This window comes from Podarcis melisellensis (assembly GCF_964234715.1).
Source record: "Podarcis melisellensis genome assembly, chromosome: 1".
Taxonomy (NCBI): Eukaryota; Metazoa; Chordata; class Lepidosauria; order Squamata; family Lacertidae; genus Podarcis; species Podarcis melisellensis.
The window spans coordinates 50084565-50103253 of record NC_138528.1 but is presented as its reverse complement, the minus strand read 5'-3'; the positions used below and the strand labels follow the sequence as shown (position 1 = coordinate 50103253).

The 18689-nt window shown below is 46.7% G+C and overlaps 1 protein-coding gene across 4 annotated transcripts; it reads left to right on the top strand.

Moving 5' to 3' along the window:
- The first annotated feature begins 1709 nt into the window (after positions 1–1709).
- Positions 1710–18318, top strand: MDK (midkine). Of its 4 annotated transcripts, none has more exons than XM_081902645.1 (5): positions 1710–1867; positions 14907–14986; positions 15174–15335; positions 16941–17102; positions 17744–18318. In XM_081902645.1, exons 2-5 carry the CDS (start codon positions 14908–14910, stop codon positions 17770–17772), a joined length of 432 nt encoding a protein of 143 aa, XP_081758771.1. In that variant the 5' UTR covers positions 1710–1867; position 14907; the 3' UTR covers positions 17773–18318. The 4 variants fall into 4 exon arrangements, with proteins under 4 accessions (XP_081758771.1, XP_081758774.1, XP_081758773.1 ...); XM_081902648.1 differs by having other exon boundaries at positions 1713–1867; positions 17747–18318; XM_081902647.1 differs by lacking the exon at positions 1710–1867 and adding an exon at positions 3659–3875.
- Positions 18319–18689: the final 371 nt, after the last annotated feature.

Sequence of the window (18689 nt, the reverse complement as noted above, 5' to 3'; positions counted from 1 at the left end):
AAATGTTCTTGTGCTCGAACCTGCTTGTGGATTTCCCACAGTTAATGACTGTGAGAACAGGCTACTGGACTGGATGGGCCATTGGCCTGATCCAGCAAGCTCTTTCTATGTTCTTAATGTTAGAATGCAAGAAGACAAAGCCATTACCCAGGGATGCAGTCAGTTTGAATATGGTTAACAATCATTAGGACACGATGCTAAATTTAAAAGCTTGTTTTCATCCCCTGTGGATTTTCAGAGTGCGTCATTCCTTCATTATTTGACAAACTGTTCCCCACCCCCAGCACACACTCCTCTGCTAAGTATTATTGTCTCCATCCTTCTGGTTGGACTGTCTGTGTTCTCCCTAGCTTTGGGCTATGGGTTCATTTAGACTGGGCTTCTTCCCAAGAGGTTTCCGCCCACATCCATATGTCCTGCTTGCAACTGTTTATGTCAATCTCATCCACACTTTGATAGCTAGAGATTAAGAGTCAATTGCATGTTTTAGGTTGGGCCACATTCACAAGTGACGTGAGGAACACCACCATTTACAGTGGTATTTGACACTTAGGAATGTGATTATTAATATGCAACAGGAAGCAGAAGAAAAGTCATTTTAAAACTGGACATGCATTGTAACCAATGTCGGGTTTGCATTCAGCATATACATACTGAAAATTCAAAGTAATTTAAGCAGTGCTTCTGAAAACGGGCTGCTTTTTACACTCTCTGGAAAGAGCAGTCTAATGGGGGAACTGGTAGCTCATTTAGCAGTCTCAAGAACTGACATGGTACATACTAGATCACTGAAGATTTCGGAAGTTGCTAAATCACCTCCCAATGCAATCCTTGGAGGACTCTTATGAGTGAAAAACATGACACAAAGTAATGTGCAAAATGGCATTGTGAGTTTCTTCTGGGCTAAGACTGGGCTAGTAACTTACAGACATCAAGGTGCTAGGGCGATATTTTCACTAGAGATACAATTAACACTTTTTAACTGTGTAATGCACCACTTTTGAACATGGGACAAAACGTGAAAAAGAGCAGTTTTAAAACAAGCCTGTTTAGATGACATTGGCTTTATTTTCAAAACCGAGGTGTGACAGGTGCCAAAACATCACCCTCACTAAACACAATGCTTCATTTTAATGGTCACAATGCAATGTGCAAGCTCTCAAGAGTTGCACGAAACTTGTCCGCAAGCCAAATCTTTGGGTTTTAAACGACAGAAAAGAAATGAAAAGTGAGGGAGAATATGTTTTTGAATGGAGGCGAAAAAAGGGCTTGGTGCAAACAGCCACATTGATGTTGCATGTATCACATCTGTGGGATGAAACCCACGTTGAGCCTGCACTGCAATGCCTGTGTCCGAGAGAAGGAAGAAAGAGGCCAAGAAGGTAGTTTCCAGACTCTGGCAAACGTTGCTCGGAGTCCCCATGGAAGAAGGCGAGGAGGAGGAAGACGCAGGACAGGAATTGGGGTAGGACTAGCCTCTGGGGGTCTCTCCAGCAACTTAGGCCCAGCTTGAGTTTGCCCTCTCTGAGCGGGCCCGCCTTTTGTCTCCAATTCCATGAGGAAAGGGGGGGGGGAGGAGGAGGAGCCTTGGAAGTAACTTTGGGCTCCCCAAACTACCTTTGGTGGTCAGCTGGGCGTGACGTCAGGGGCCGCCGTCGCCGCCGTGCCGCGCAAGGTTGTGCCCACATGTGACCAGCTTAAACTAGTTCTGAAGACACAAAGGGAAAGGCAAGGCGAGATAAGGAGCCAGATAGCGGGGCGGGCGGTGGAGCAGGGCCAGGCGAGCGGCACGGCAAGCAGGAGGAGCAGCCTTCGTCACGACAGAGCGACCCAGGCGCCGGCAACGAGACCCGCAGCATCCATCCAGGCAAGTCGCGCACCGGGCGCGCTCTTCTTGCGCGCCAAACTTCGCCGCCGCCGGCGGGAAAGGGGAGGCCGGCGCCCAAAGTGGCGCGCGGCGGAGGAAGGTGCGCTCCGCAGAGCGGTGCCCCAGGGCGGGGACGGGGGACCCCGAGCGACTCGTGTACCTTTGTGAGGAAAGCCTCCGTCCCCAGAAAGAGGGGTCCTGGTTGCGCTTGAGTTTGCTTTTCCCAACCCCATAAAGCGCCCATGTTTGGAGTTCCCCGGGAACTTTTGCTCTAGCAGCCCCGAGCGAAGATCCAGTGTAAACGCTGTAACACACGCTTGGTCACTGGCACGGCGGGCGGGCGGGCGGGCGGGTGTCGAGGCTCCATCACAAATGAAAGGGGTCCTTCCCCACCCCACCCCCCGGCGCTCCCGGAGCCTCTCCAGCTTTTAAAGAAAGGGGCCGAGATGATGCACAGGCTGAGGCGCGAAGTCACCTTTTCCGAGAGGGGGAAGCGGGAAAGAGGAGCGGCGGGATAGCCGTTCAGAGCTGATCCCTTTCGCCGGTTGTTTCCTGCCCGGCCAGATAACATTGATGGTGAAGGGATGCGCCGGATCTGTTGGTTGAAACTTTTTTGCCCCAGGATCTTTGGGAGTCCGGCAAGAGTCTGGATGCTGAGACGCCACGGGGAACCAACCTGCATCTTTCTAGTTCCCTCAGAAAAACCCGGTGTGCTGCAGGGTGAAGGGAAAGGGTGGGAAGACTTCTCTGGGTGTGCCAGATGCAAATCTTGAGTCCTGTGTTTACCGACCTTTAGTTACCAGGGAGTGTTGTTTTATTTGTGTTCTGAGCACTAGGTTCATTATTCTATCTGGTACCACATATACAAGATCACACCCATGCTCTGCGTAGTAAGCAATCCGAAAGATCAGTCTGCATACATACAGTGTGTGCGCACATATGTTTGCGAGCATACATTGAAAGTGGTCGCAATGGAACAACAGGGCTTAAAGAGGGCTAAGTTACTTAGGTGAGCTAGAGCCTGTACCCTTATTATCTTTAGTAAGCGTTCTTCTGCCCAGACATCTCTGTAGAAGTGCATGTAGCTCACTTTGCGCCTGCCACCCTCTAATCCGGATTCTTTGGGCTAATATTGCTAGCGACTGGAGATGTGTATTTGTGACTTGGGTATTCCTGATCCCTGTAAGGGTCTGCAAAAGATGCCCTTGAGATCCCACCCAGTTCCAAGGCAATTTTGGTTGAGGATTTTTTATTTTTTATTTTTTTGAGGGGAAACAGAAGAGTGGGGTCTCTATTCAGTCAGCCCCACAGTGGTATGCTTTATGATTATGCACGGAGGGAGAATTTCAATGGCTGCTGGTTCTTTCTCCTGCTGCAATTGAGACAGTGCTGTGCATTCCTCCTTTGGTTCTGTTGTTGCTGGAGTTGACCCTTGCTCAGCACAGAACTCCCCAAACCAGGCAGGAGCCAGGCATTTTGGAGCACAAGAATGCATCTCCTGCAAAATGTGAGCACCTCTATTGAAAAAGCCCCTCCACTTGGATCTGCTCCAGCTTGGAGAAGAATGAGAGAAGGTTGTTGTCGTCTGTCTGCCATTCCACCCCCCCACCGCCACCCCATGGCTGGTTCCAGGAAGGAAGTGTCCCAGTGAAACTAGGACACCTCGTTTCACTCTGAGCACACACACACACACACACACACACACACACACTCAAACTGTGTGTTTCTTTTTATGAGAGGGGAAGTGGGTGGTCAAGTCTTTAAAAACCCCTTTCACAAGCTGTTGCAGCCATGGTTCAGAACCCTTCGTAAAGGGGGCTTCCCTCAGAGCTCAGCGTGTTTCCTCTACCAAGCCTTGATCCATGCTTCTTTGAAGTGGGTCTTTATCCAGCCTTCTTATAGATAGATGTAACAGCAGAGATGCAAGGCTGCATCCTGCTCTTCTGATACTCCTGTTCTGGGATGGTCTCCACACACCCAAAGCCTGAAAACTCTTGGCAACAAGGAGGTACTGAGGTAATTCCTGTTTCTCTCCCCCCCCCCCAATTACTCTTCAGGATCTTGGGCAATGGCCAGAATGCACAGAGCTGTGCACCTTTAAAAACCTTCTGAAACTACTTCTACAGTTGGAATTCAGACCATTTTGTCATATATTTACCAACTTTAGATTCACTGTTCTGTTTGCAAGAATGCTGTTTTTTCCTTCCCATGTTTTTGGAAATTTTGAGTACCTGTAGTAGGTGTTTAGGGAGGGTGCTCAATAACACATTTTAGGTCCTTTCTTTCGTTTCAATCTGCAGTCCTAATGAGTTGGTGGGGTTGGGGGAAGTGGCCACTTTATGAAAGCCAAGAATCTTGGAATTCTGCAGAATTTGAAGCTGGATTTTAAGCCATGATAGTGTTGAGTGGCGCCCGCCCTGTGGAACGCCCTCCCATCAGATGTCAAAGCGATAAACAACTACCTGACATTCAGAAGACATCTGAAGGCAGCCCTGTTCAGGGAAGTTTTTAATATGTGACATTTTAGTGTATTTTTCATCTTTGTTGGAAGCCGCCCAGAGTGGCTGGGGAAACCCAGCCAGATGGGCGGGGTAAAAATAATAAATTATTATAATTATATTATTATTATTGAGATCTCTGACTGTGTCTCCAAATGCTCTCCTACTCTTGAGTTTCTTGATGATGATGATACCAATTTCCCTCTGCATCTCCACATGCCATTATGATTTGTTAAAATTTGATCCATTGTGCTTGGTGATGATAAACCTATAGGAAAGACCTCAATCAGAAAAGCAACGTTTCTTCCATGCTGTCAGGGTAGCGTTCCTGTTATTTTGCTGGCCGAAAGATCATGTTAAGAGTAGGGATGAGAGAGAGGTTTGCATTCAAAGCTGAACTTAACCAAGTTCATCCTTTCTGAAACAATACACAAACAGAAACACTTCCCTGAATTTTGCAGTGCAGTTCTCCAGCCAAGAAAGGTGTAAAAAAATAATAATGCATGTACTGGGTAAACTAACACACGCGTAAAAATGCATAATATTAGGGGAAGTTGCTTTGGGGGATATTGTATTAGAGCAAAACTGCATACAAAATGGATTTATTAGGAGAAATTCACACTAAAATACTGGTGAATTTCCATGAGAATTACAAAAGAAGACAGAAAATTGCTACAGAAATGTAGAGAATTGAATTTGAGATTGGAAAAATGAGAAACAGGGAGAACCGAAATCGACAGATCCACCCATCCCTGTTCAGGAGCCCCTGTGTCTGTCTTTCAACCATTTATCAACCATTCCTGAGACTAGTTATGCATAGCCCTCTATGGGTTCACTCCACCTTTTAGAGAATAAAGCCTCCTTATGTACCCTAGCCTTTTTAGCTAATCACCACTTTTGTTAATTTATTTTTACATTTATATCCGACCTTTCCCCCAATGAGTTCAAGCTGGCATACGTGGTTCTCCCTGTCCCCCATTTTATCCTCACAACCCTCCTATGAGGTAGGTTAGACTGGGTGGTCCCTGGTCACCCAAGTGAGCATCACTTTCCTTGGTTTCAGTGCTTGAAATGCCATATACCCAAAAGACTGCACCACATATTTTTGATTTCACTGTGTGACCACCCTGTTTAAAGTTGTGGTGGTTTCACTGGGTGCCTCCCAGTGGGATTATTTTGTCTTGTTTTTTAAGTGCCAGGTGTGCTGATTCAGGGCATCCAAGGCTAGCAAGCCACATGGAAATAGTGGGAATCCATCTTGCTGGATGGATGCTAGGTAGGGCAGCCCAGGTAAATAGAAACATTTGCAATGTTTGGTGCTTCTTGCTTGACAATGCAGTCTTGTCCTATTGACTTCACTGGGGCTTGCTCCCAGGTAAGCTTTGTCCTCATTCCAGATGGATGCTTAGTCAATGGGCAAGGAATCTCGGTGGGATGCAGCCTTATACAGAGATTTTGCTTGTGCCATGTATACCCCAGGAAACATTTGCAATGGTGAGGAAGAGGAGGGGGCCTGAGAATAGAAGGTGGTAGGAGAGGAGGCAGGGAAGGAAGAATCTGAAACCTGCCAGGACAGAGCCTGAGGGAAAGGAGGTGGGAGAGAGTGGAAGGATCATGCATATTGTTGAAGCTGCATTTGGCTGTAGGAAATGGAAATCTGAGGGGACTGTTGAGGCCAACTTTTCCTGCATTTTTATAAGAAGGAGCAAGGCAAGTCCAAAGATGAAGAAACACAAAGGACCCAAGAGGAGGAGCTCATGGTAAAATAGGTCGAGACAGAGCAGGAAGCAAACACCAGAAAGAAGGTGGGTGGTCAGGGCACCTTAGCAATTCAGAATGGCTGCAGCTGCCGTTAAATGCCCTATGTTTTAATTTAATGGATCTCTCTTATTTGAAGTCCTTTGTCTCTTCGGACTCACAAAAGAAATCATACGTCCCTTGTTTTGGAGCCCATGGTTTTCAAAGTGGCCAGTGTTTAAGTAATTTTGTTCTGGCAGCATTTCTGTATGCAGGGGAAGAAGTTAAATGTGAGTCCTGCATAGTGATGAAAACGAGCTTCGTGGCTCTCTCACAAACTTCCATGTAGTCTGGCCTGGTTCTCTAAACTCACTGAGGAGTGTTGGTGAAATGGTTCAAAAGTTTTGTGAATCTGTTTATTCCCACCTAGTTTCAGAGTGAGTTAACACGATAAATCCAAACATTTTCTGAATGATATGCCACCGCTATCTTACTGTATGCAAGCGGTGCCTCTCTTTTTCTTAAAATATTCCTTCCTTCCTCACGTTGTTAGATGATGAGCTAATAATGATGCTTGCCACATAAGCATGTAATCATGTTGACATCTGCAGTGCATCATGAAGAAAATCTGTTTCTTGCCATGGAGGGAACTTTGGGTCACATCCATACCATACATTTAAAGCACTACCGTACCACTTTAAGAGTCATGCCCCTCCCCCGAAGTCAATTCTGCCTTTGAAATCCTAGCAATGTCCAGGAAAATCTGGATGTATGACAGCCCTAGTTAAGGGTGCTGGGGACTATACCTTTGTGAGGGGTCTCCTTAACAGCCTTAATGAACTACCATTCCTATAATTTTTTGGGGGAAGACATGCCTCTTAAAGTGGTGCAAGAGTGCTTTCAATGTGTGGTGTGGGTGTGACCCTGATGTGAAGGAAATCTGGAGCCAAAGTAATAAGGGAAAACTTGAGTGTGGGTCACTTGCAATGTAGTGGACAAGGTGCTAGTTTTGAGGGTTGAAAGCATGACCCTTCTGGGCCATGAAGCTTAGCCTACCATATGGTGAGATCCTGCACATGCCCACTCAAAAGTAAGGCCTGTTGTGTTCAATGGGTGTATTCGCAGGAAAGGGATTGCAGGTGGTTGCCAAGATGACAAATAAGCATTTTGCAGTTTATATATTTTTTTTCATATAGATTGTTATATGCCCTGTGGCTGGCTTGGTGTAGTGAACGAGGAGAACTCTGTAGGAAGGTTTGAGAAAGAAGCTCTGTGGGATTCACGCCGCCCCCAGGGTCAGGTATTGCATATGGTGGCTCTGCTAACACCTTTCTAATCCTTTGCTCCATTGTCCTTCCTTCAGCGTTTATGCAGCAGCAGAACTAGGAATGCTTAGAAATTAGTTTTGCATAATAAGATGGTACTAGGAAGAGAGAAGCATGGATAATTATCCCCCAAAGTGTGAACAGCCCATCCTGAGAGATTCTGTATGTAAGACAGGTGAGCAGTGCTTACGTTCTGGAACGAGTGCAGATGCCTTTGAGGACAAAGAAAGCAAACCAGAACAGCTGGATGATGATGAAGAAGAAGAGTTTGGATTTGATATCCCGCCTTTCACTCCCCTTCAGGAGTCTCAAAGTGGCTAACAATCTCCTTTCCCTTCCTCCCCCACAACAAACACTCTGTGAGGTGAGTGGGGCTGAGAGACTTCAAAGAAGTGTGACTGGCCCAAGGTCACCCAGCAGCTGCATGTGGAGGAGCAGAGACGCGAACCCGGTTCCCCAGATTACGAGACTACCGCTCAACCACTACACCACACTGGATGGATGGGGACTTGACAGTTTTTCCTGTTCTGACAGAGATTTGGACGGTTCCTGTAAAAAGCATGCCTCCTCTAGCAATGTGTTCTGTGACTGAGGAGAGGGCTGTGTATTCTTCCCATCCTTTATGGAGATCCCTGCAGAGGCAATATACAAGTTGCTTGACTGCAGTAAGCACTAAAACTCAGAGGCAGGGGAGAGCTGCTGATTACCATCCCACTTATTTGAGGAGACAGGGCACCTGGAGAAAACAGATAAGTAGATTGGCTCTAATAGGGGTGTGAGCAGCAAGACACTGCTGTTTGACACTTTGAGCCCAGTTCTGTGTTTGCTTAGAAGTAAGTCCCACTGATTGAAGGGGACTTACTTCCAAGTAAAGAGGTGAGCTTGAAGCGGCAGAGAATCTTGCACTGCCACTGTGAAAGAGCTCAGTGCATGCGGGATGACTCATCTGGTGGAGAGGAGGCAGTGCAGAATCTAAATCTCCCAAGTGCCGACAACCGGGTTAGAAGTGACACCTGGAACAGATCTTGCTTGGCAGAGAAGGGAGGCCAGGGAAAGTGAAAGGGCCCCTCGTTATTGTGTTTGGCACCTGCGACCCCATTCCAGCATCGCCCAGAGGTTTTCCATGGACTTGGTCCAGGGTTAGACAAATCCTTGGCAATCCAGACTGTTGCCAAAGTATGTTTAAATTTTCAGCTGCAGCTCAGCATGTGCAGCCTGTGAGGAGAAAGCATTAGCAGAAATGAGGTATGCTCTAAGACCTGGATACACTAGAAGTTAAGCGCAACAGGCATATAATGAATTGTTGGTGATCCAGGGAGAGCAAAAATATCAAGGGTTCTGCAGGGGAGGGGGAACTGCCCCAAATATTAGTTTCATCTTAATGATAAATTTCTCACTTGGGATTGTTTAAACTGTGTCTCTCCCTGCCCCCCCCCATGCAATAGAATATCTGATAGTCGGTGTACTCCCTTCCTTTAATTTCTGTCTCGTTCTGTATCACCGTTTGACTTGTAAAGCTTTATCCCACAAGGGATAAAGCTTGAAATGATCAGCAAGAGGGATGAAGGAGAGAAGAAGCATTGAAATAAATGTTTCAATTTTGGGAGAGGAAGCTTAGTAAACGCACAGAAGAACGAAACTGAAAAGGAGGAATAAGCTGATTTCTTCTTCTGGTAGCCACCAGCCCATCTCTTACCTTAAGCTCATTTGAAAGGTAAAGGACCTAATGCTTGCACTCTGCTGAGGGGCAGCAAGACAACTGTTCCCACAATTACCAGCAAACAGGACAGCGATAGTGATGTGGGATGCAGAACTAAGCGCAGCCTCCCAAAATTAGCCTTCAGCAGATGGCGGAGCACAAAACAAGTTCTGACTTCTAAGAACGCTATTGAATTACACAGGTCACTTGCATGGCTGTTTGTTTGTTTACTATGCAAACTAGTGTCTTCCCCTCTCTCCTTGCCCGCTGTACACCTGTTCTATTAGAGTCTGCTTTCGAGGACTTGCAACAAGGTGAGCAAATTTCCGTGCTTCTAGCTCTAGTTATGGCTACTCTTAGTTCTACTGGACCACATCACTTCCACAGCCAAATGTGTTCAGGTTCAGGTGGGTTTGTCTTGCCACATATTTCTCCCCCATCCAGCATACATGCTAAATGTGTTCCTTGCGTTTGCTCTTAATTTAATTGCTACATTTTAACGGAGGAAGGTATACCCTCCCACTGCACATTTGGGAGATTGGCCATGTTACTGACAGCAGTCACTACAGAGGAGGCAGATTGCTGAAGCTGGAGAGAACAGCAGACCGCAGGCTGATGCCAAGAAGGGAAGGGCAGAGGATCCGTGCCACAGGACAGAATAAGTGCATGGAGCATATCTAAACAAGAACAACAGTTTTCTGCTGGATTTTGAAGTGGTCAAAGGAGGAAACTGAGGATGATAATTATCTGTGTTTGTTTTTTCTTTATGCATGAAGAAAAGGACAATTAGAGCTCCAGGAGACCAAGATGATAGAACTGCAATAGGCCAGTCTGGAGGAGATGAGGCTCTTACTGTGGAATTTGTAGCACACAAGAGCCAGGCAGCATTAGAAAGAGGAATAAAGGCAAAATGAAGAACAAAATGGATATTGTAGTGATGCTTTTGCACTTAACCAAATAGGCCAGGTTCAGACATTTGTCCCAGGGTTCATATACCATAGTTTACTAGCAGCCCTGTACTCTCATGTTGATTGGGAATGCCAAGAAGAAGAAGAAAACTAGTGCAATTTTGTAATGGGTAATTTTAAAAATGCACATTTTTGAAAGGTTCAGTTCTCCATCTTGATTCAAAATGGAATCCAGTTTTATGCAAGAAAGATTTGCCCCTCGGTCTCAGGAACCATCACATAAAATTTGGTTAAGAGATGTTAAGAAATATCCAAAGGCACAGCAAACAGAAAAAGTAACATTCCAAAATATATAGTAGAAGATGAAGCCATGAAGAAGCACTGTGGCCATGTACTCCTTCCTTGCCCCTCCTTTATACACTGGTTTCAGTGTGGAGATCTTGCTTGCATTTAAGTCAGAGTTCTCCATAACATCCAAACAGATTAGGATAAGCCAGGATCTGATCCGATTTAAAATGCCAGCTCAAGACAGAAGTGCACTGAGTAAACCTACATTAATGTGTATTGCCGTTCCTTCCATATTTAGGCTACAGTATTGTTTCCCTACCTTCTTGCAACTAGTTTCAGTCATTACAGATACCATCAGCTGCAGGGAAAGAAACAAGGAATCCTACAGAGATCTTGTGAGCTGAGTTGGCCTTCAGGCCATGCCTGGTTGCTGTGCAGCACTTTTCCACAGTGAAAATTCTTCAGATAATATTAAAAACAAGAAGAAGTTGAAGATGATCTCCTGGGGGAATAATTCATGTTCACTGTTTGGTGGGGAGGGACATTCAGCCTGGATTGATTTGTTACCTTTGTGGTCTGTTTGCTGCTCTGTGCAGCCAGGTCTCCTGCCATGCCAGCAGCTTCTGAAGCAGGAAGCAGAACATGGGGTTACTTCTGACATCCCTGCCAGCATTCCTTGGAGGCCACAGGACTCTCAGAAAGGTGAACAACATCTGCCCAGCCCACATTGTGTAGCGGTTAAGGGTGTTCGATTCAGATTGAAGAACCCAGGCTCTGATTCCCACAAAGCCAAAGCCAAAATATAAATATAACAAATAAATTAAATTCCTGCTTGGTTCAAAACTTCCCATAACTTGACCAAGTGGAAGCAGCAACCAGATTGCAAACCCTAATGTGAGAATTGGTCCAGAATGAAAGTGCCGTCCCCCCTGCAAAATGAACACAATATATTCACATAGGGTATTGTTCATTTTAGACTCTTGCTATTACTCTTTCCAAAATAACTTATGCTTTACAGTAGCTGGTCACAGAAGAGATGGTTTAGGTTTCAACTTGCTATGTATCTGTTATTGAGTCTAGCAGAAGCCATTCTTTGCCTCCTTAACTCCCACTGGAAGGGGGACAAATGGCTCAGACCGCCATGACCCACATCTGGCAAATCGTCTTGTCAGATATTCCGGTCATGGAAGAGCTTGGATCTGGACTACTCTTGGTGCTGAGCTCCTGCCCTCTTGGGCTCTGCCCTGATAGGCCCCTGTCTCCCCTGAGGGGAGTTCCCCTGCTGAAGGGGGCAGGGGAAGTGGCCTTCGTCCCTTAGGCGTTGCCTTCAGCTCCCCAGCCTGTGTAATTCTCTGTGACAGTTCAATTCAGAATGAATCCGGCCGCTTCACAGCAACAGACATACAAAAGGTGAGCCCAGTGGAGCCTGAATAATGAAGAGAGCTGCTCTCTGCAGTGGGCTGCCTGGGGGACACTGCGGGGGAAGGGGCAAAAATGCTGACCTAGTGTTTCTTTTCCCTCAGTCCTCCGGGCTATTTCTTTCCCCTACACTGAGCACGGCATGTTTCATCCCAGTCTGTGATGCAATCGGTTCCTCTGAACTGCTCTGGCAATGGGGGCAGAGGAAAAGGACTGTGTCTGATACACTTCCAAGTTGCCTCATCCAAAGCACCATTTATAACCTGTTTTTCTCCTTCCCCCACTTTCCCCCCCTTCACGGGCATATTGGAAGGAGGATTAAATATCCCACAAGTGCATATAATGGAAGACATGTGCTAGTTAGATCCCCCAGCACAACAAAGATACCGTGAAATTGTTGCATGTCTTCAAAGTCAATGCAAAACCACCGCACTGCAAAAGCCCCAGATCCATCATCTGCCAGAAGCCTTAACTAAACAGCTAAGCTAGGTTTCCAGTCCTCATGCCCAGGTCCCTGGGGCCTTAGCTTCAGCCTAGAGTGCTACCACTCACCTTTAGTATATAGAACTATGTAAATTCTGCTGCAGCACCATGCAGCTTTGAAATCATGTATCAGTCATGGTATGGAGAATCATGTTTTATTTCTATGTATCTTTAAAAAAATTTCTAAGCTTTAGGCTCTGTAGACAGTGTTGACAACTTGGAAGCCAGGAAATGGCTGATCAGGATTTTCATTGGTTCAAGGATAGTTCTTTGGGACCGTGCGTAGTCCGCTTCGTGCCTATGGGAATTAGAATAAAACATGCAAAACAAGCATGAACATGTGCATCATGTATGCAAATTGCAGAATTGAGAGGTGTAAGAGGGGGATAATTTTGGTGTTTTGTGTGTGGCTCAATCTTCTCTGTTACAAGTTAATTTATGAGTTTTGTGATGCAAATACTGTGGGGGAGAGTAGGAGGATCTATATTTTAAACCCAGATGGAAGTTGTGCCACCCACTTATTCTTTGGGGCCCCCTGCAACCATTTCAGGAGTTGCAGAACTGCAGCTGAAATCAGCTGTGGTTGTTGGCAGTGCAGTACCTCAGCATTCCAGTACTTGATAAATTAAGGCCAAAATTACCAAAATCCAGTGGCAAACAAAAGAGCTCCCCCTCCGTGGTATAGGCATACTCAATGGTGCCATTGAAAAGCGTTACACATACAGAAAAGGATGCTCTTGCAGATTCTGTAGAACTAAGCAGTCCCTTTGCTTTCTGGTACATCCCTACTTTCCTCCATCACCACTCTTAGTGTGGGAGCACCAGGTGAATGAGTTTGCTGGATCTACCTTTATTTATTATTTCATTACTGCTGGACTCTTCCAGGTGAGTAAGATTAGCATTTGTGCCCTGTTACCTGTTCCCAGGTATTGGAAAAATAAAACAACTTGAGTTACATGTCTTTCCTCCAATGTTCTCGTGAGACTCTTTGTTGAAACAAAATAGTGCTGATGTTGTTTTAAGAAGAGAATCGCAAGGCTGGCCACTAGTTCACTCTAGCTAGGCCATAGATGAATGGTGCTTCACCAAACTGCCTGTTGAATATTCTGCTACTCTCAACATCTGCCCTGGAGCCAGTTCAGATCTCTTGGTGTACTGCACTGAGTCTGTGGGCAGAAACACATCCTAGCTTACATGCTGCAATGCTACAGTGCACACACTTCCCTGCTTCTTCTCTACACCTGCAGTTTCCCTTCTTTATGGTGCACACATACACACACACACGGGCACACTCTTGCTTGCGCTCTCTCGCTGAGCCTTGTTTCCATAGATAGACCTTTTGTGGGGATATGGTAATAGGCTGACATTAAGAGAGCCAGCAGGGGGAGCAGCCTGCCTTCTAAAGCTCCACATGAGATCTAATTGTGTTGAGCTTTTATTTTTAATCTTCTGTTTTAGTTCTCAAAAACTCTGCCTGTTGGGGGCTTCTTTTCCCACCCTGGATTCTTTTTGAGCTGGATAAAGATTCCATGGCAGCTGAGATCCCCCCGACCTCGGGGAGCTTTGGCATTGGCGAGGTAGCCTGCTGAGCACCAGATAAAAGAGGCAGTGGGAAATGAGGGGAAATGTGGGAGCATTTGAGGGGAGTGGGGAGCAGGGCCTCACTATTGCCAGCCCGCAAAAGCCTTCTGGCTTCCGAAAGGCAGCAGCAGCATAAATCCCTTTGGCAGGTTTGCTTTTTCCCAGTTTCCACTTCGTTGCTCTAGATTTGCAGTCTAGGAAAGAGGGGTGTCAGAGACCAGGGTGGGGTAGAAAGTTTGCAATGCTCCTCGGATTATTTATTTGCTTATTAAAAGGGGGAAAAGGCCCCGAGTCTTGTTCAGTTTCTGCCATAGGCCTACAGGATTCAATAGGTACAGGAGAATAACGTCATTTTGTTTTACCTTGTGGGCCAAAGGCTCATTGTGAGGGGAAGTGCCCATTGACTCGCACCACTGTGGGAATGGCGTGTTTGTGTCTCAGTAAGTGCAGGCCTTGTGCAGGCTTGCCAAGTGGCACAACACACCAAAAAGGAGAAGCACAACAGAGCAAGAAAAGACAGACATCCCAGCAATGGCTGGGAAGAAATGCTCTCAAAGGCATTGTGTTAATCCCAGTGGGTCGTCTCCAGTGCTAGCCCTGCTCAGAGTAGCCCACTGAAATTAATGGACCTCTTAGTTAACCAGGTCTATTAATTTCAGTGGGTTTACTCTCTGTGTGTTTCAGGCAAATAGCTGTTTGTCAGATCACTGTTTGTATCTCCTTGCTCCAAACTGAGTCACTCTTGCAGAAGTCACTGAGGTTGCCAGTCTGTTAGCACAAGTTATTAAAGAAAGTACCATTGATAACAGCCCTCAGAAAGAGAGCTGTTTGCTCAAAATATGTTGCGAATCATACAGCCAGTGCTAATAACTGATTCCCAAACCTTCTGGGTTTCAGTTTCCATACTCTTAATGTTGCTCTTGCAGAAGTCAGCAGGGAGAAGGTGGATGGGGATAAAACTAGAATTGCCTTTCTATTTCTGTCATTGGCTCTGGCGCCACCTACTGTTGGCCTCCCTGCCTTCCACCCTATCAGTTCCATTGAGCACCAGCCATCACTGCAGGGCTTTGATGCACAACTCCTTATCCTTTCCTTCTACAGAATGCAGGTCCGTGGACTCTATTTGCTTTTGGTTCTGATCCTTCTGGCTGCATCTTCTGAGGCTGGCAAGAATAAGAAAGGTGAGCTGACTAGGAGAGTTCTGGCTAGCAAGTGGGATGAGGCCCTGTCTGCAGCCTGATGTTCTGAGGGCTTGCTTGCAGGTCGTGGGCCGGGGCTGCATTTAATGCCTTACAGTGGCCTGGGGGAAAAGGAGAAGCTGTTTGTTGTGTGTTATAATGATTGCTGGCTCCCCTATGACCACTGCAGAAAAGGTGAAGAAAAATGGCTCGGATTGCGAGGAATGGCGCTGGGGTCCCTGCGTCCCCAACAGCAAAGACTGTGGTGTTGGCTTCCGCGAGGGAACTTGTAACGAAGAGACCAAGAAACTCAAGTGCAAGATCCCCTGCAACTGGAAGAAGGAATTTGGAGGTGAGTGTGTGTTTTGCCCTGAGAGAGAGAAGGGTGAGACTTGGGGAATAACACACCAGTCTTAAATGGGACCTTGGGAAGCCAGCCTGCCCACCGGCTTAACAAATTCTGAAGAAATTGTGGTTCTTTGCCCGGAACGATTGCAGGCAGTTAGCGAGGAGTGTGTATGCAGTCTTGGGGGTCATGTGCACACCGTATGCCAACTTACTGCCGACGTTAACGCAGTGTCGGTTTTTGCTGTTTACAGTGAGTTTGCAATTGATAATGTGCTCGTTCTGCATCTAGCACTTCTGCATTAGAAGCACATCCTGTGGCTTCTGGAGGCAACTGGGCTTTCCGCAGAGATACTTGACTGTGGTTTCTGGCAGCTGTCATTCATTTGAAGCAGACTTCCCCAACCTGATGCGCTCCAGATGTTGTTGGACTGCAACTCCCTTCATCCCTGACCATTGACTGTGCTGGCTAGGGCTGGTGAGAGTTGAAGTCCACAACATCTGGAGGCAGATGGTTGGGGAAGACTGTCCTTCTGCTTAGGAGCATAAATGAGGTTGCCTTATACCAAGCTGGACTATCAGTCCCTCAAGCTCAGTTTTGCCTCGATGGCTCATCCAGCCTGCAAGTGCCAGGGATTGAACCTGGAATCTTCTGGGTGCAAAGCACACACTCTACCTTTCTACATTACTCCTTATCTGAGAGAGAATATCTATGGTGGTTGAAGGCCAGAGAGATTCCGGTAGGGGGTCTTGGATCCAAAGGGAAACAAGATGGTGGTGGCAGAATGGGGCAGAGTCCCTTTTATCTGGGTCTCACTGAAAAGGTTGCCATCACCAAGAGATAATGTACAGCTTCCATGTCACTTGCCTTCTGTCGAGATACCAAATTTTCTGTCCATACTCAGTCCAATACTCTGAGCAACTCCTGATATACCAGCATTTTCCAACAACTCTCAGGGCAGTGGGATCAAGGAGGATCCAGGAGTAGAGAGGACAGTAGATTCCAGAAAATAACTTGGATCTGAGCAGAGAATTAAGTGGCTTGAATGCTGACTGGAAGTTTTCTACACTTTTAAGCCACACCTCACACATTCCCTTTGTCTTGCTATTCCCACTTCCTAGTTACTTCCATGCTCCTGTGTCTGCTTCTTCTCTATTTAGGTTAGTGAGGAATTAGGCTGGAGAAGAGGTTTGGCAGTCAGTGCTAGCTTTGCAGCTTCCTGTTTCCCTCCACTGTGGATTCCTCCCCTTTGTTTGCTTGCTATTTACAGCAGATAGGTCATGCTGCATTGGTGTTTATCCATGCACCAGGCCCTTGAAAATTACCTGTTTGTTTGGTGTTGTATTTTAAAGAGTCAGGCCTACAAACCACAAAGTTCCTAGTTCCATGACAATGTTGTGCAGCAGTCGCTGCCAATCCATTTACCCTGATCCAGCTAACATTTAGTCCCAGTAACATTTAGATCTGCTACTTGTTGAGCCGCATGGACATGATTCATAGCAATTTGGTAGATAGCCATGGTGAACGCTCTTTGGGATCTTAGGTGTCCCACGGACAGGACCATTGTTTGTTTGCTATAACAGATCTAATGGCTCTTAACTTCTCTCCTAGCTGATTGCAAGTATAAGTTTGAGAGCTGGGGTGGTTGTGACTCGGCAACAGGTCTGAAGTCCCGTTCGGGCACTCTGAAGAAGGCCCTCTACAATGCCGAGTGCCAGGAAACTATACAAGTGACCAAGCCCTGCTCTCCTAAGGCCAAGTCAAAATCCAAAGGTGAGTCCCAGCTCTTAGGCTCCCTTTTCCTGCCTTAGATAATTTGCCACGCATTACTCTTGATGATCCAAGAAGGATATAACTCCTGTGTTAGGGATGGCAAATTAGGAAACATGCAGTTTTCTAGGCAATTGCCATATTGCTCTAAAACACACTGGCAACACAGCATTGCTTGGAGAACTACAGCTGACTCATGAGCTGAGTGTTTGTCTCACTGGTGTCTTTATACGTGCTGACCTTTTACAAGAAAACACCCGTGATAGTTCACAAGCACCCAGGTAATGACAAGATTGCAATTATATGGTGCTTCAGGTGCTGAGAGGAATCTAAAGCCCACAGTGTCTGTCCCCTAAGGGTGCATTTGTGTGAATGGGGAGAAGCTGGAGTCTGGAGTCAATAAATGGTAGAATCTTTCTACCTGCAAGGCAAGTGCAAGTGTCCAGACAGGAGGAACCCAAAAAGCGACAAGACTGGATGTGCTCCAGGTGCACAGCTTGTATGCTAATGCAAGTCCAGAAGACTAGTGGTCAACTGGCATGTTAAGAGTGCTAGTAAATGCCAGACCAGCACAGAAATAAATGAGAATGTGTGGGGCCCCTGTATGTGGTGTGTTGCACTAATGATCTTCCATTTGTTTCAAGCAGCCAGAAAAGGAAAGGGGAAGGACTAGAACGATGGATGCAGCCCCACTGTCATCAGGGCATGGTGCCTGAACCCTCTTGGACACACACCACTTGGAGCTCCAGCGTGGTCCCTCCCAGCTTGGCAGCCCTTTTGCCACATCCCACCCCCTTCTGCCTCCACAACCTTGCCCTTCACTGACATACCGTTTCTAATCACTAGTTTCCTAGGGAGCAAGCGCACCCTGTCGTGAAGAAAGCGCCCTTTTGCCTTCCCTGTAACCTCTCCTTTCTACCATGCTTCCCCTCTTCCCGATCTGTGCATCTCGGTGCTCTTTGCTCTGGTTTGTTTCCCCGGAATTCCGCACGATGCGTTTTGAGATGGGGCTGGGCTCTGCTAAGTTGTGGATAGAGTTCTTCACCTTTGGGCTCCTTGGCTGAAGCCATATGGCCCTTTGGCGCATCTCTCTCTCTCTCTCTCTTGCAAGCTTGGCAGCGAGGCCTGTGGTTTCCTCGTCCCCCATGCAACTTCCCATCGGCGAAACTCCAAATTAAGCTAGCCGAGGAAACTGATTTGGAGAGTGTAATGGAGGGGAGGGGAAAGGAGGGTAGTTAATGAGAAGGGGGGAGCCCTATGCCTGCCTTACATTCCTAAAAAGGTGACTGTGTGCAGTAGGACTTACTTTGGTGTCGCTTTGAGCCCCTCAGACTTACAAGGGGCTAATTCAGTGCCTGCTGCCCAGGGTGCTGTGTGTGAATGTCTGTTTCTGCCTCCCCCCTCCAATATATATAAATATATATATCCAGTACAGGCTTGTTCATAAGCAGACCATCTGGAAGGTGTGTGTGTTTTCCATGAGCTGTGTTTGACCTTTTGTCAACAAACCACCTTTTGCCTTTCCTTCGCCACCCAAGAATCTCCCTAGAGTTATGAGCATTATCTTTTTCAGTCACAATGTCCTCATTC